Source organism: Strongylocentrotus purpuratus, unplaced genomic scaffold, assembly GCF_000002235.5.
Source record: "Strongylocentrotus purpuratus isolate Spur 01 unplaced genomic scaffold, Spur_5.0 spur5_scaffold_2, whole genome shotgun sequence".
Taxonomy (NCBI): domain Eukaryota; kingdom Metazoa; phylum Echinodermata; class Echinoidea; order Camarodonta; family Strongylocentrotidae; genus Strongylocentrotus; species Strongylocentrotus purpuratus.
The window spans coordinates 30,010,071-30,027,956 of record NW_022145605.1 but is presented as its reverse complement, the minus strand read 5'-3'; the positions used below and the strand labels follow the sequence as shown (position 1 = coordinate 30,027,956).

At 37.6% G+C, this 17,886-nt stretch overlaps 1 protein-coding gene across 1 annotated transcript in view; it reads left to right on the top strand.

Moving 5' to 3' along the window:
* Positions 1-17,886, top strand: part of LOC115926467 (GATOR complex protein DEPDC5-like) — a 31,964-nt gene that overhangs the window by 8,806 nt on the left and 5,272 nt on the right. Inside the window, exons 9-25 of the mRNA XM_030991205.1 lie at positions 1,237-1,343; positions 1,828-1,905; positions 2,885-3,019; positions 3,921-3,982; positions 4,328-4,483; positions 5,272-5,578; positions 6,784-6,939; positions 7,388-7,495; positions 8,861-9,057; positions 9,864-9,956; positions 11,044-11,135; positions 11,890-12,073; positions 13,125-13,346; positions 14,461-14,729; positions 15,310-15,445; positions 16,024-16,126; positions 16,784-16,921. Of these exons, the coding sequence (XP_030847065.1) occupies positions 1,237-1,343; positions 1,828-1,905; positions 2,885-3,019; positions 3,921-3,982; positions 4,328-4,483; positions 5,272-5,578; positions 6,784-6,939; positions 7,388-7,495; positions 8,861-9,057; positions 9,864-9,956; positions 11,044-11,135; positions 11,890-12,073; positions 13,125-13,346; positions 14,461-14,729; positions 15,310-15,445; positions 16,024-16,126; positions 16,784-16,921 (2,543 nt within the window). The remainder of the gene's footprint in view (positions 1-1,236; positions 1,344-1,827; positions 1,906-2,884; positions 3,020-3,920; positions 3,983-4,327; positions 4,484-5,271; positions 5,579-6,783; positions 6,940-7,387; positions 7,496-8,860; positions 9,058-9,863; positions 9,957-11,043; positions 11,136-11,889; positions 12,074-13,124; positions 13,347-14,460; positions 14,730-15,309; positions 15,446-16,023; positions 16,127-16,783; positions 16,922-17,886) is intronic.

Genomic DNA, 17,886 nt, shown 5'->3' with positions numbered 1-17,886 from the left:
ACGTGCCCGATATATATTTGGTCCGGATAGATATAATAATTTACCGAATAAATCAATTAATGGACGGTTTCCTGGCAAAATTGTTATCATGACGTATTGGTTAAACATATTCTTTCACATAATTGGTAATAAGAGCTTGCATTTCATTTTTTTTTAAAGAGGGGGCCGTTTCCAAAACAGGTTTATACCTTTAAGGCAGTATATACAATTTGGCCCACTGCCTACTGTACAATCCTACTTCGATCCAATTTTCAAAGAAATTCCAACATCATTATACAGTGTATCTGAACCTATCGTCGCCTGTCTGGCAGAAAGGCGTTAGTTAAAATTTCAGGTAAAAAATGAAGCGTTAAGCAGAAGGGCGTTAGCACTAAATCGCCTCAAACTTTTATAAATCTGACTCATTTCCGAGAAAAAAATTGTGGCCGTGTTCTGTTATAACATTTTTATTAGTCTTTTAAGTTTTTAAAACCATTTTCGGGACGGAAATCAGTTTAAATATAAAACAAATCTTTAAATGCAAATAATTTGAAAAGTAGTTTTCGAGTCGCTCGCACGCTAACGCCCTTCTGCCAGCAGTGCGACGATATATAGAATCTGGCCACTTTGGGCGTTTGGTCAGAGAAAAATCCGATCAGCTGCAAATCATATTAATGTTAATCCCAAATTTGAAGCTGAATTCACCTTTTCTCTGACTGAAAGACCTGCAATACCTCCCAATTTTGACTTTACTATTTATACATGTATCAACATTAGGACCTTAATCCGAAACTTTTTTGATAATTGCATTTTTATTTCTTCATGATAAGGCAATTTCAGAAGTCATGTAAAGATCGTCAAGTGGGCAGTGAGCTCAAGGGGAATGGGGGTGATACCCTTATTTTTCCAATATTCGATAACATACATGTCACATACACTGTAGTCTGAGGTCACCACGTCCATATCTTAGATTACAAAGAAAAAGCATGGCTCATGTTTGCAAAAGTTCAATTTGCAAGGTTATCAAGGTTTGTTGAATCTACATTATAATGTATCTATTAGTCTTCATCAGAAAATTGTAGGATATTTGCAGGGTATTATTAAATCAAAATGTTTTCCCACTCCCAATGTTTCACACAGTATTTTCATAATTCAAACCATGCTGCATTGTTAGGCCTGATGTCACTATTAAAATATGATTCTGGAATACATCTATGTCCTCTTTTTTAATTATTATTTTTTTATTTTATTCTGTAGGGTATTTGCTCATAATGAGAGAAAAGAAGACTGGTTGCAGGTCCTTGCTCCGCTCAAAGCTACCATGCAGCGCTATGCAAAGGACATCAAAGACCGGCAAAGAAAGGGTAACATTATAAAAACCTATACTGTTCATAAGTCAAAATGAATTTTCAATGTGGTAAAAAAAGAAGTTTACATGTCGCTAAATGTCCTCTTGACAGACATGCACATGCGGTATCATCAATCTAGGGAGTGGTACTGTACATGACAGTGTATTATTTAGTTGAAAATTTCATTTGGATATATATGTCATGAGAGATATCAGCATTTTGGTGAATCAAACCAATAGTTTCTACATGTATATTTGATTATTTGATTCTGTGACTTGTTCAATCCTAATTCTATTTGAAGACTGAACTTAATGACTCGTGTAACCCAATGAAATATGTGATGAAGGTATACACATGTCATATTTTCGACCTAGCAGGGGTGTTAGTACTTGGACTTTGAGATTTTGATTTTCAGTAGTACGTACCGGTATTACCTTTCACATACATGTAATCATGAGTCTCATTTTCAAAAATTGACGTGTTCTTTTTCTTGTTTCAGCTGGATGTGTGATAAAAGGTGAAAACTCTAATGCCTGTCAAGGGAACCTCCTAGAGGCACTTAACCTCAGCTTGAACGGTAAGAATATTGAGGGGAATCTCATCAACAAGATATAGTGCTATGAATGGAACATGTATTGGCACATTTGATGTACAGTGAATCCTGCTTTAGCAACAAGTTAAGATATAAAGACCATCTGCTTTAATGAAGACTTCCCTTCTTGTCTCCTCGAGTGGTGTTTTTATACCGGGTAACTTGTTGCTAAAGCAAACAGGGACAAAATGAAATGTGCAAATGAAGGACTTCTCTTTAAATACTTATTGCAAACCATTCGTTTATGAAAATCTGTTTTTTAGAATTTTCTTTTTCATGGAATTAATTTCATAATGAGATTGTATACAGATGGCTGCATTTTTGATATGTTACATAAACAAATAATTTTAGTGCATTAAATTTCTGTATTGTAAACACATACAAGTTAAAGTTGTGTTTTGTTTAGTATTCACATCTCATTTCCTTCAAAAGGGAAAAGCAAGACCTACCGTACATACTTTTTGATATTCATAATCATACAAGTGAAGGGGAAAAAATATGTAAGTTTTTAAACTGGAATTTGAACATGATCTTGAACTTGAATTTCAGCCTTTTCACACAATTTCAGCCCTTTCACACCTTTTCATTGTATCTAGAGCTGATATCGTAGATACGAAGTCGCGATTCATACGCCGGTCAAGCAGGCTGTAGATACTAAGCCCGGATCTAGAGAGCAAGACATTTTGTGTGTGAACGGATATACGCCCTTAACTAGACCGGGCACTGCTCTTTAAACGCTCAGTAGGGCCATTGCGCATTTACGAGCAGTGAGTAAATGCGCAATGGCCCTACTGAGCGTTTAAAGAGCAGCGAATCTCGAACGACCGCACCAAAATTTTCTGTGTGTAAATAATGTTGTATCTAAAGCTGAGTTTTAAATAATTTTACCCCTGTGTGAAAAGGGGGTTTGATTCAAGTGTGATATGGAGGCCTCATGGGTAAAATTCTCTCTTCCCCCTTGTAGTGTTTGACAACCACTACATGAATCGTAACTTTGACCGGACTGGACAGCTGGTCGTCATGGTAACACCGGGGGCCGGAGTCTTTGAGGTGGACAGGACGCTGTGTAAGCTGACGGAACAACGGATGATTGATTACGGTAAGTAACCAAAGACGGTGCCGACCTGGAAAGTGCCAATATTGAAATAATTTGGGTTCTTCTTCTTCTTCCTTCCCTTCTTCACAATCTCCTACTTATCATTATTATATTATTTTCTTTACTCTTTATTCTATTTTTCTTGTCTTCTCAAATTCAAAGAATCTCGTACTATACTACTCTGTTTTCGCCTCCTATAATACCTTGTGTTACTCAGTACGGGAGCCTATTCACATACAAGCTATGCTTTTTATTTAGGCTCCCTGCATTTTACATTGTTTTACATTGCCTGTCATATCTATATATTTAGAAACTTGGTATCTATTTTCTGTACAATGTACATGTACTTGATTTAAAATCTTTAATCTACGCGTATACGCTTGTATAAAATTAAAAAAAAGAATTTAAACTGTTTTTTGATGTAAATGTGGAACAAATAAACTTCAAACTTCAATTAGACTATGTGGGTAGTAGACGAACTGATTGTAGAGTGCAGACCAAACGACAAATCACTAAAATTTTGATAATGTTCTCATGAAAATGTTTAAATTCAAATCCAAATCTCTTAATAGTTCCGATAATGAGATAGTGAAAGTTGAAGCAATAATCATCCGCTGGACTATAAACCAACCCACTTGGAAATGTAAAAATATCAGTATTTATCATATGGTGGCGTAAAATACTGTATACTAGCCATTGAAAAGGTACTGGTCACAGTAGAGACGAGTTAATTGGAAAAAAAAAAATGTTTCTTATAATTAACCTGCATGAAGCGCCATTGGTTTTTTATATGTATTATATTTTGTTGATAAGTGAGTCGTGTACTATTCCATAAAGAAAGGACACCTATGACTCTGATAACTAAGTTTCTCCAAATAATGATTGTACATGTACTTTCATTCAGGTATTGGTAGTGATGTCGTGTGCTTATCTGAACAACCTCTTCATCCAGTACCTCTCCTCAAGGTAAGATGCGATCAGTACACCGCCTTGTCCTGAAAATTGGCAACACCAATGTGATTAGGGTATAACCATTAGACATCTTTGCCAAATAGTTATCAGAAACTCCTTACGGAGTAGATCACAAGTTTGACATTTCTGAAGTGCTTTATCTACACATGTATGGATGTTACAAATATGGATCTTTAAATTTACAATAATAATTCCAGTGCACTGGCAACACTATTTTGTTAAACAACTATTATTCTTTCTTTGCTAAATGTTTCATAGAAGCTGTGTCTTATACTTTTGTGACATACATATGAATGTGGATTTATAAATATGCATTCATGCTTTGTATTTCTTTTTCAGTTTTTGGATTCACTAAACAAGAGCGCTCCATGCAAAGACAAGTACAACATTCCGCACTGGTTAAACTACAGCTTCTATCTATCGCCTAGTCAGAAGAGAAGGTACCAGTCTACCCAGACTTCTTTCATCTCTAGATTGCGACTTCCCGACCGCATAGTAAGTCTTGTTTAAATTGTATCTTTTCTTATTCATCCAACAATCATGAAATGAACATTCATCATTTACATACAGTTAACAACTATTAACTCATATCCTGCCATGAGACTGCTAGCGCGCTATTGTTATAGTGCTCTGTGCACGCGAGCACGCTATCGATTGATTGCTATGTTCATGCTAGCGAGCTACCGGTTGTCTGCTTTGTGCACGCTAGCAAGCATATGTAATAACAGTTATTGTTCATGCCCATTGCATCGTGCTGAGTGCTTTTGCAGCGCTATTGAAAGTACCATCGCGTGCATCAGATTATCGGCTTTGGATTACGCGTCTTTGTATACAACAGTCAGATTGGATTTTCTCAAGTAATTCAGCGATTTGTTTTTTGTAAAGATTTCAATAACACGCACTTGAACCAACCTTAAAATTAACTTGGCACACAGGAGATTTGTGGCTGGCACAATAGGGATTAGCACCGTGGCACTGGGTGCATTGTATGGGTGGCAGCTTAAGAGTTAAAGTCTTTCTTGTAAATTTTTTGTTTTTGTGTTGTTTGTATTTAAACTCAAGAATGAAAGGTTGACTGGTTGAAATAGTGCCTTTGTTGAATACTTTTAGATGTAAGCTTTCAATCAGTCACATTCTCAAGAAACATACATTGGAACAAAATGGGTGAAAGAACAACTGATATTCTTGCTTTGGTCTCTCCCAGTGGGAATGTATTACTACACAAATGTTCTTATTTTACAAAGAATGGAGCGATCTCAGAAAATACTTTCTTTTCTAAACAGGATGAGGATTCTCCAAGAACACCCAAGGGCTCGTCGGCACTCCCTAAGGTGCCGTCATCGGGTCGTTTCCATGGCGACAGCTCCAGGAGCACACTGAGCAGCGAGGGTTCGTGCGGAGACCTCAAGATGACGGTGCACGAAGAGGAGGATGATGATGAGAAGTTTGAGAGGCACGATAGCAAGCTCTTCCAGCGAGGCAGGAGGAGAATGTCCAAGGTCCAGTCCCTGAACAACCCCTTCTGCCCAGACACCCTGTCGGTCATTCTGACCGCTGACCGCAGAAGGTGGACACACGCTTTTCCTCATGGTAAATACCTTACTTTCATATTTCCATTTGCATTTACTTTGATAAAAAAACAGTTTAATGCAAGAAAATTAGTATCAGAGAAAGCTTCTATATAGAAATGTATTGCTTACTAATTTGTTTTGTGTTTGTGAAGCACACATCGTTTGCGTATTTATGAAACAATGTGTATTTGCCCTCGCTTTAACTGAGCACAATACATCAGAGGGCAAAGATTGGTTACTGCAGTGTACAGTATGTATCTACCACATATATCCCTGTGTTGGGATAGAGCTACCGATACCTTGTCTTATGAAATATGACCAAGGCAGGGATTCAAACTCATGACATCCGTTTGAAGAGTCATTATTTTTCTTCATTATCAGTGCATTACCAATACCTATTCAACTAGGATTCCAACATTTTGTCTACGCAGTGGTTGTTAACCTCCTTGGACCCCCAACCCTGTCTGGCATTCCTCATCATTGTTGTTGCTCTAAAATACAATTGCTTGTCAGTGACATTGCCCTCTGTACTGCAATTGCTTATAGATTTTAATGGGTTGTGTGACCCTTTTATTAACCTCATAAAAGGGCAAAAGATCCCCAGGTTAAATGTAATACAAAGTTTTGGTATGGGGTCATGAATTTGGTTCAAATGAACATATTGGAAGCATATGCGATTTTACAATATTCAATGATAGTTGATGCGGTTGAAATCGAGTCTAAAGTGATGAAATTGTAAATACCGGGTAATAAACTGTTTATGTTGTATAGCTCCCTCTCAAGACTGATATTATTTTCGCTTTAAAACAATGTTTCTTGACTACAATTGACCGATTTGCTATTCCCGTTTGGAAATTTATCAGAACTGCATATTCTGAAATTTTCATGGTCGCAGCTACATGTACTATGGAATGGCCTTAGGCGCTATTTGAAATAGTTGAATTTGATTGTTCAATTTCTTGAAAGCAGAAGAGTTTTAGGGGCTAAATTTTCTAGTGCTTATAGTACATCCACAGGGGCATCCAAATATACATGTATGAACATTTTAAAGAATTACTATCCATCTTTTCTTTTTAATTTCCCAAAACTTTGCATTACCTTTTAATAGTGGCCTTAAATTTGTGTTTGAGAGATAACTGTATACTTACCGGTACATTGATTATTGTTGAGAGTCTGTTTAAAATTCTTTTCTTTTATTCTGCTGTTAAAATTGCCATTGTTCAGGTCCTGATGGTGAGATGATACAGCTTCATCATCGTCAGCTTGTCAAGGTGCCCAGTGAACAGGATATCCTGAACCACACCCTCGATCACGCCCCTAGGGAGGGGGTGAGTGCTTCATCTAGTGGTTCCAGTCTGAACGGTGCCCCAGCAACACCAAGTGAGTACGAAACAGTACCCCACCCCAGTCACATCCATAGCTCCAACGTGCGTGTGTGTAATTGGGTTTTTTACAGCCGTGTATCAATCAGATATGATTATTTACGTCTAGAGACCGACCTTTAATGTCACCATCCGAAAGACGTGACTCAGTTTCGAACCTGCGTCCTTGGCTGAATCAGTTTGTAACTTCCATTGTTAGCTGCACCACAACACCCAGCCCCTAGCCCCTAGCCCCTAGCCCCAACCCCAGCTATACCCTTGGGGAGGGATTTAGTGAGTCATCTAGCAGTTCTAGCCTGAACAGTACCCCAACAACACCAAGCTAAAAAAAATGGTGCAGAATTGGTTCCAGAATGAATATTTTCAAGAGTGTTTGCATATTTACATGAATTTTGTAGATTGAAGTTTTGATGATTTTGGTTTTGCTTTTGTTTTTGTTTTTTTAGCTTCAGACATCTCTCATGGATGGTGGGTGCAAGTGGATACCAGGCGTCGTAGGGGGTGCGTGTGGGGCATCACCGGGGAACAAGTTTGGACCCCATTCCTACAGTCGGGTAAGCATTTTACATGTATTATCATTATTGTTATTAAGTATTTGGCACCACCTGTACCTGGGAGGCGAAAAGGGAAATGAATCCCTGTGACCCATGGGTCTCTCCTCCCGGTATAACTGATTGGGGGTGTGCAGGACCACTACACTGGGGCATTGGACTGTTTTATTTGCATTTAGTGGTCTTCTATAAACTGGGGAAGAATTTCACATTATAGCAATTTTCATTTCAATGCTTGAGGTTCTGCATGAACTCGCTACATACATGAACCGAGTGGTCCCTGTGTACAGCTACAGGGGAGTGTTTCACAAAGACCGAGATTAACTTTACATGACGAAAACTCGTCGTTTAAAATTGAAACCCCCATTTGACTTTCACCATTTCTACTTGTACTAGAGCTGAGATTGTGATAAGCCCTAAGTAAACACTAGCGCTGTAATCCACCCCCACCGAGACCTTGATGAGGTGATAGCGAGAGAGAGATAAGCATGATACAAGGGGAAAGGAAGGGAGAAGGGAGAAAGAGACACATGCAGGGGTTCGCTGCCAGAGTTAAAATTGTTGTTATATCGCCAATTATGGGTCATTTTGCTTCGTTCGAACTTTCATTTTGGTCTTCATCTAAATTATTAGTGACTTTAGGACATGAAAATATCTTAAAACAAGTAAAATACTTATTTCCTACTTCTCATTTCCTTTCAGGCAGACCCCAGTAAGAGTTTGTTTACACTAGTATTACGTAAGATGATGTAGAGTCCAGCTGCAATCCAATATCTTAATCTCTCACTCAAAGCCTCAAGGCTCTGTCCAAGTTTTTAACGAGAGAATTGAAAGTGGGGTAGTGAGACCCCATCAGATTCCCATTGGTGCCTGTGTAATAGTAATAGCTCTCTCAAAGTTTTAACGAGAGAAACGAAACTGGGGTATTGCTACCCCACCAGATTACAAAGTTTTAACGAGAGAAACGAATCTGGGGTAGTGCTACCCCACCAGATTACATTGACTGCTGTGCTATAGTGGTGGGGTATAGTTTTAACGAGAGCTTTTCGTAATGAAGTTGAACTTAACTATGGCAGGCCGTTCATGCCACTAGTTCCTTTAAAAAATCCTGGCATTGGTTTTTCAAGGGATGTACAAATCGTGGTCACAAATCTGCAGAAGTTACATTTTTTTATAGTTTATTATTGGAGGAAAAAATATTATCTAAAGATTGAGAGACCAATGGTGAGGGCAGCCAGTGCCATAGTTAAGTACAAATTAAAATTGATCTTAGTCTTTATGAAACATCCCTCAGGAATACAAGAACTCAGTAATCGACAGATTAATTTCATTTTGACTTCTGCTTTTGACTTATGAATCCTTGAACAGGGATGGATTGGAAATCGATGACAACAACAGCCTGCTTCCCGATAACAACCGACTTCTACCCATTAAAGCAAGCCTTGGATATGGATTATCAGGAGAGACCGTACACCATCTGTATCGAGGGAGAGAACGATACAGAAACGAGCCCATCAAATGTCAACAAGATATTTCAGGAACTCATCTCTCAGAGACTCATACAGGTTTGTTATTTTTTGTTTTCATCTTCGATATGTTTGATATGGGATGATAGGCTAGGTTCTACGACCCATGCTCTGACAACAATTGATCAGTGGTCAAGATCCTGCACCAGCCATGGACCAATTCAACCCTGGCAGACTTAGTACTAAACATAACCCTAGCTGGGAACCTATAACCCAACCCTCGTACTAAAATCAACTCTAGACATTTTGGATCTACTTGCCCACATTGGCAAAGAAATGTGTGTTATAAATTATTTCTTTCTTTGTTGCTGATATTCTGAGCTGTATGCCAATTGACTTAATATTGAGTCCGTCTGGACACATCGGTTTCACCTACTGTATAGTCCTGTCACTGCCAAGTCCTGTCAAGCTATTGAATGAAATGTGCTTTGTTTTCACTGAAATACATGCATGAGAAGATTGCCTTTCTTTATCTAAAGTGACTCGGTAACGTTGCCTCAGATTCTGAAACAAAATCCTGGATTTAGCTCATACTGCAATCATAATTATAACCCCTTAGGTCAGTCAGTAATCCAATTTTGATTAGAAATCAAAATGTCATTTTTCAGTGTCCTAACGGTTTTTATAACACTACAGTCTATTGGGGAAAATGAGTATGGTAAAACCGGTCACTCTTTTAAAGATTCTTACTTTTTTGAGGCACTTCTTGATCATTTTGAAGTGCAATTTCTTTTAGGGCTTCAATATTACACCATATCACAGACACTGATAACACCTAGGGCCATGCATCTCAGATTTAACATTGTTAAACAATGCCAAGTTTTGTTTCCACTCATTTCTTTCAGGATTTCCAGTTGGTTGTTCTGCCACAGCAAGAACAGGCTGGATTGGCACAGAGGAACAGGAAAGACCAACCACTGGCTACTGATCCTCGCAAGGTACACTGTGGGAACATTGTCATTGACACATGAAAAATACTGTTTGACATCGTACACTAATCCAGTCACCTACTTCTATCATGACGTATGGACAGTCTGCAGAAATTGTTGGAAGAGAGAGGAGTGAAAGAACTGGGTGCTAATAGAGAAGGCTAGGAGCCGAGGGTTGTGGAACAGCATGATCGCCAAAGTCAAACGATATGGCACTTAGAGAGAGAGAGAGTCTTGGATCCAACACTATAACCGTAGCCCCTAGTCTAATATAAATAATTATTAAAACAAAAAATTTATTACAACCCAAAACTTAATAATTTTGACAAAATAGATTCTGCCGCCAATAACACTACAGCAAATGTCAAAGGGCACATATGAAAGGTACCCTCAAGTTGTATTACACGTGTTTGAGAAGAGTAGTACACTTTTTTTTAATAGAAACTGCACATGTTGTGAATCATTCATAGACAATTCAGGACCTGTAAAGATACTGACAGTTGTTTTAAAACATATGTAGCCAAATTTGATTTGATTTGATGTTTATTTATTCCATATACATCAACATATTTACATTCAAAATCTTATAATTTTTAATGTACATGTATGATAATGACATGGTACATGTATGATAATGACATGGTACATGTATGATAATGACATGGTACATGTATATAGACAAGTCTTAAACATATACCTGACGTTCGTTTGGGAATTTCAGTATGGTGACTGTACATCAGGCATATTCCTCAGAGAATTGAGTTGGTGCACACATTGTGAACAGTCTTTAATCTGATGTTGGTGTTTCCAGAACCTGTACAATTTTGAAAGAATTTGTGACAATTTCCAATATACAGTACTATATGATTTAAAACAGTATTATATCATTTAATATAAATCAATATTTGTGTACGGTGGTCTACACAATGTTAAATCTTTATTAAATTGTAGCACACACGTATATAAAATACATGTATATGTACATATCTACATACCGGTACCCTATTGAGATTATTATTTAATTTGAATTCATCAGAGACAAAAATATTCAAACAGAATTTCATCAATGATTCCAATGATTCTCTTCTCTTTTCAGGATATGTGTGTGCTGAGCTATGCCAATGCCTTCCACAAACTAACCCTGAGTGCTGATACTAATGACATCGAGGTCGTTCTCTACACTGCCAGGTATGTGAAGAAAAAAAACATTGTTGCTAGACATGTATGAGGTGAGACAAAAGAAACCGTAAAGGGCAATCCAACCTTTGTAAGAAGTTGATTTGTACAAAAGCAGATAAATAACAGAAACAGAATATCAAAAGTTTGAAATGAATCGGACCAATAGTAAGGAAGTTATGTATGTTTGAAATATGAGATCACTACATCTCAATTTGGTAGTTCGGTTAGTGGATTGTGACGTAGGACGTAGATAACTCTCGCATTTGCCCGTGTACAAAAATATCATCAATTCAATCTGTTTTGCTTGTAAGTTCCTTCTTCCTTGAGGCACTATAGCATGTTATTATAGGTCCTCTAAAAAGAAAAAAACCCTCCTGAGCAATAAACTTTTGGAAACTGTAAATTTTAGACATTTTATATGTTGGAGCAGATGGAAAAGTAGTCTGGTTCTACATCACATTGACATTACCGCTTCAGCCAATTTGAAGTGCCCATACGAATAGTGATTAAACTCTTATCTTTCTTATAATTTTCTCTCATCTGAACAATGTTACCAAGTCCCTTTAAAGCCTTTGGTCCCCTGGTTGCTTACTTACAAGCATATATACACATGCTTTCTTTAATAGCAGTCAGGTAAAAACAAATAAAACAAACAATCAAACAATCAAACAAAAAACAACATGTAACAAACGAGTTACAAATAGTTTGTTCCATAACAACAACAAAAAACATCATTTGTGTCCTCTATTCCTTCAACTTTCAGGAAGAGTTCTCCAAGCCCCAAACTGGCCTACTCCTACTCTCTCTGGCCCCTTCACAAGCACGCCTATGAGATAGCATACAGCAGGATGTACCACAAACCGGTGGAGAACGATCGGTGGAACTATCGTGATAGTTACATTTCCTTCTGTGGCATGGCGTCCAGAGAAGGCTTTGAACTGCAAGAGGTATGAAATGTTGAGATGGAACACGTGAATTGATAGCAAGTAGAATTCATTTGAAATAGCAAACTTCCCTTGCGTTTAATTTGCAGAATGAGAAGTACATCTATTTGAACTTGAAAGAATAAAAAATTAGTATTTCTGAATATTACTATATGCATCAAGAAAGACCAGAAAATGATTAGCGAATCAAAATCAAGGTTTCCATGGTAGTTACCATTGATGGCAAAGTTACCATCAATGGTAATTTTTATGACTCGGTGCCCAGGGCTTCGAATAAAGCTTTCGAAACTTCCCCATCATTTAAGATCGGATAACTATGCCCATTGTAACCACCAGACATCTTACTGAAATGTAAGATGTTTCCATTAAACTGGATGTTGATATCTATGCAAGCCGTTGTTGATAATTATAGAAACATCTCTGCCTACAGATGACCATAAGAATACAGATTCAGATTAACCCCGTAAACGATCATCAGATCGGACGCCGATACCGATCCGATCAGGAGTGATCGGATAATGATTTCCGATCGCCGATTAATTAAAATGATCGGAAAAAAAATCGGCAGAATTTTTTTTTTTTTTTTTTTTTTAATGCCAAAAATTTTCAAGTTTTTGGCTATCAAATGTAGGTATGCATTATAATACAAGATGGCGGCCCACATGTTTTGCCTCTTCTCTTAGACCAATATTATTAAAGTCAAAGTCATGAAAGTATTTCAAAGTCATGAAAAGGCACTAAATATCAACAAACATGGTCTACAACAACTCTAAATGACAAAATAATCCCAGCCATGAATTTTTTTTTAGCATTTGGTAACCAAAAACTTGAAAATTTTTGTCAAAAAAAAAAAAAAAAATCTGCCAATTTTTTGTTGGTCGATCTTCCGATCCGATACCGATCAAAGGTGCGAGGGTGTCGCTCCAATCTTCCGATCCGATCAGAGCCCCAACTTACAGGGTTAATTTAGATTCAACTTGGATTTTGATATCTGAAATGATAGATGTATACATCACTGTTTTGTTTGTTTCCTTTGCAATCCCTATTTGATCAGTGTGTGAAATTCTGGCGGTCGCGATTCGTTCTGCTGCCCTCACACTCGTCCACCCTGCGTCAGATGTCCGAGAAGAGTTACCAAGGCCATCTAGATGTGTTCCGGTCTGAGGAAGGGTCATCTAAGCATCCAGCTCTTGTAGAGGGTTTCCTAAGGTTCTTTGAAGGGCTCAATCGAAGGAGGACTCGACTCCACCTACCATCATTAAGCGGTTCCAAAAAGGTAGAATAGATCTTTTTTTTAGAGTTTTGTATCCATATGTTAATGTTAAGAATTCTGAAGAAAATAATTTTGATTTATAAATATGCAGTTAAATTATGTAAGTTAAGGAAACGAAACAAGCCATAACCAAACAAAAGTAATATTATTATGTTTCCCTCTGATTTTTTTCTTCACCAAAATTTTTCTGTCTTTTGTATCATATTTCTGTGTTTTGTACACTTTCTCTGAGCCTAATTTGCTTTACATGTGAGCGAAACAAATATCCATGTTGAACACACATTGGACAAATATACACATTGAATGTACTTGAATTAAATTGAAATAAGAGTTGACGTAGAATCCCATTTACGGAACTCAAGTGGAACATGGGTTCCTGCAGGCCTATGCTTTGCGAGCATGTATTTGTGCAGATTCCTTGACTAGTCCACACACAAGTTGCTTTTTTGTTTATTGACAGTGTATTTAAACTGCAATATATCTTTATAGAAGTACTATTTCAATTTTTTGTTTTGATTATAGCATAGCAACATTAAATCCTTATCATACAAAGCAGGACATTGTTTGAGTGATCGGCACAATTTAATGTGACCGTTTTTTTCCCGAACTTGTACAAGGCCCAGGTAATGGAAGATCACCCACGATTGTTCCAAGACCCCGAACAGCACCCTCAAACCTCCACCACCTAACACCCCTACCACCATCTGCTCCTCGATTCTTTACTAACGTATGCCTTCTTCGATACCAAACTCTGAGAATGGCTCAGGGTGAAATCAGTTAAAGTGCTACCAGTTCTGGTTACCAGAAGATCGGCCACAGTGGTACCTTGAACCCTCCCGGTCTCTGTGCCACACCTACCACACTCTTCTTCTCTTTAAGTTTAATACAACGTCCTCTCTTCTATCTCACACTCAGAGTGTCTCAGACTCTCAGGGTTACATCACTCAGAAAGCTACCAGTCATTGTGAATGGAAGATCGCAAACAGAGGTACATGTACCTGAACACCTATCAGCACTTTTAACCATCCTTCTTCATCCTGCAACATACATGCCACTTTCTATTGTTTTTTTTTTAGTTCTTTTGAATCAGTTATGCCTTCTTCTATTCCAAATTTAGAGAACATCCCAGGGTGACATCAATCAAAGCGCTACCAGTCCCGGCTACCGGAAGATCACCCAGAGTGGCACTTCCACCCCCACCAGCCTCCACGCCTCCCTAAGCCTCACCACCGGCTCCCTGCAGACGCTGCTGTCTGGTGTGGTAGCCAATCGCAAGGAGGACCCCTCCAGCGAACCAGGGAGTCCAAAGTCTCCGGATAAGAGGGATGAAAGACCCCACCAGGGTAGTCTGTATGCTACCATTGTCAAGGCTATGAGAGACCCAAGGTAAGGGGACCCAAGGGTTTGTATTTTCATCATTCATTACGACCCACCAGGCTTGGACTAACTTCCTTTGTTGAACCTGATAATTTTGGACAAAAGCTTAAACCCTACAGCTGAGTTTTAATTTATAAAATACAGGATATAATTATAATTATTTGATAATAATATTAAGAAGTGCTTTTTCCCTAAAGATAGCCACATCAGTATTGATGCTCCTCTTACTGCTGGCCCTACAATTATTATTACCCCCAAACTGCCAGGTACATAATAAGTATACCTTGGTCGAGGGGTCAGATATACATAAAACACCATTTACTTCATGTGGGCACCCGGCAAGGATTGAGCCCAGGACATCTTGTGTGAAAGTCTAAATCCTTCACCACTTTACTACAGTTCTCTCTCCTAAGTTTAAACTTTCAACTTTGTCTCAGAGTATGGGCTTATAAATTGTTAGTTGTGATTCAGTATTGTTATAGTGTGGGAATCCTAAATTTGGTGTGCATCTTAAACTTTGCTTTAAGTGTGAGCCTAAAAACCCAGCATAATGGATTCACCCTACAAATTATGTTTTTCCCTTCATCAGCACTGGGCTTGGCTTCATAGGAGGTGATCATAGAGGGCTCCCTTCAGACTGCTTCACCTCAGCTGAGGCAGTGAGTTGGATCAGGAAGGCATTCATTGATCAGCCAAGCCATGAGCAAGCCGTCAAAGTCTTACAGGTACATAGAACAAAAATAAACTAGCAAAATACCAAATTCTGTTTGACTACATGTACGTAAACAAAATCTTTATTAGCATGATTTTGTCTCAACAAATATCAATGTGCGCTCCATAATTTTCTTTAATATTTTTATCATGTCTGACTCTGGTAGAAGGGTGAAAATAGACGCATTACCAGTGAATGAATGCATTGTGTTGAATACATGATAATGAATGTATGATGTTTGTATGTTGAATGCTTAATTGACATTGAATGTATGATACTTGAATGTTCAATACATGATATTGAATGTACATGTATGATGTTGATTGCATTATGTTCAATGCATGATACTGATTGCATATCATTGACTACCTGTATATACAAAACATGATTGCATGGTTTGAATTGCATACTGTGGCATGCATGATATTGATTACATGTTCAATTGAATGGTAGTGATTGCATTACATCGAGTGCATGCAAGATGCTGATTGTATGACATTGAACGCATAACATTTATTGCATGATATTGATTGCATAATATTGATGGCAAGACTTTGAATGTATTCTTTTTATGACTGTTCTCACCCACAGGAGATGCTTAATGAGGGATATATCTTCTCAGTATTTAGTATCAGAGGAGCCAAGCAGATAATCTATGGCTACTACATCTATTGTCTACCTGATACCCCATCAGGTAACATTTCAATCTTTGAATATATTAAATGATTTAAAGCCCCACTGTACTACTTGTAGCTACATGTACTTGCTGCCGCTATATTGAAAAAATGCCTACCGGTAAGCAGTGCCCATTGGTCCCCCATGATCCTATTTTTCTTATGTCAATTGAGAGCCAATTTGATGAGAAAGTTACCTGTCAGTGACAATGCTGGGTGGTCTAATCCTTCCTGGCCAAACTGGTACAGACGGCCTTTACCCCCTCTATACAACTACATTCTGTAGGTTTACAAGATTTTTCAACATAAAATTTAGGACTTAATTTATTTGTTACCTTCTTGAATAACAGCTTTAAAATTCTATTCTGGGAACAACTTTCCCTACTGTTTGTACATTCACATGTATCTATTGTAAGAAGAATGAAACTCAAGAATCAGGCTCGATAATTACCCGATTTAAATCGGTTTCCCGATTTATTTTTTCCTGATTTTTTTCCGATTTGTCCCTACACCTGAATAGAATGGCACGGGGATACCAGTTGCATTTACCAGTTACCAGTTATTAAAACTCTACATGTACATCTTCAGACAAACTTTAATTACAAAAGGTACATATATACTTTGATCCATTGTGTCACTGACCCCTTGATATATACTGTGATCCATGCGCTTCTCAGATTCAGTGAAGAATGCTTCAAAGCCTGTGATCGGACAGCCAATGTACGAGATACCTCCCCAGCAGGAATGGTTTGAAGCAGCGTGTACCGTCTCTCAGGACAGACAGAATGACGTACAAGAACACACCAATGGACCAGGTAGGGAGATATATCTTAAAGGGAGTGTAGCCTGACGAGACTACATTGTACATGTCTTTCCCGTCGCCTGACTTGAGGCCAATCAGAAATAATACGACTACGGATGACGCAATATATATTTAAGTGTTTGCTGGGTTTTAAATATTGAGCAATTGGAGGGTTGTCTGTCCTTCATTTTCATCATCTCTTCATGAATTGGGTACTACATGTCCTTGAAAGGAATCCAGTAAAATGTAATAAAAATCGGAAGACTAAAATAAAATATGAATATAATATAAATAAATTTATATAGTAGCTGCAATATATAACCTCATTATCATTATTATTATTATTATTATTAAGATGTAAGAGAGAAGTGTAATGTGTATTAAATTTTGGTTTCATTTAATGAAAGAAGGAGCATAATGTTTTGGGTAGTGTTAAATAAATTGAGAAGTCTTATTCCTTTAACAAGGAATGAATACAGTGATGAATATATGTCCTGAATGTATGCAAGGATACACTGTAGGTCAAGTGTCTGAATCATGAAATGAAAATACGACTACCTAAATTCATTTTAATCAGGCTTTTCAATTTATCTTGGCTCCACAATTTATTCTATAAACGTATATGGATTTTACAGGGACAAAGATTTCACAAAGATGATCGTTCGTTCGTTCGTGTCTCCTTAGATCAAGATTACTGTAAATTTGATCTTCGGATCTTCAAAGATGATGAAACCAACCAATCATCATCATACTCTTCTACATGTATTTTATGTAATGAATGCAATGTTGTCAAAATTAATCTTGTGTACTATAGCTGTAAAGAAATTGGATTGAAACTTATCAAATGTGTGCTCGTATTGCCAAATCTTGTTTCAAAAGATAAATAATGATAATGATAATAATAATAATAGTGTAAACTTATAGAGCGCACACACCGTGCAAGATATTCTGCCCGTTATTTTCGATGGATTTCACCGA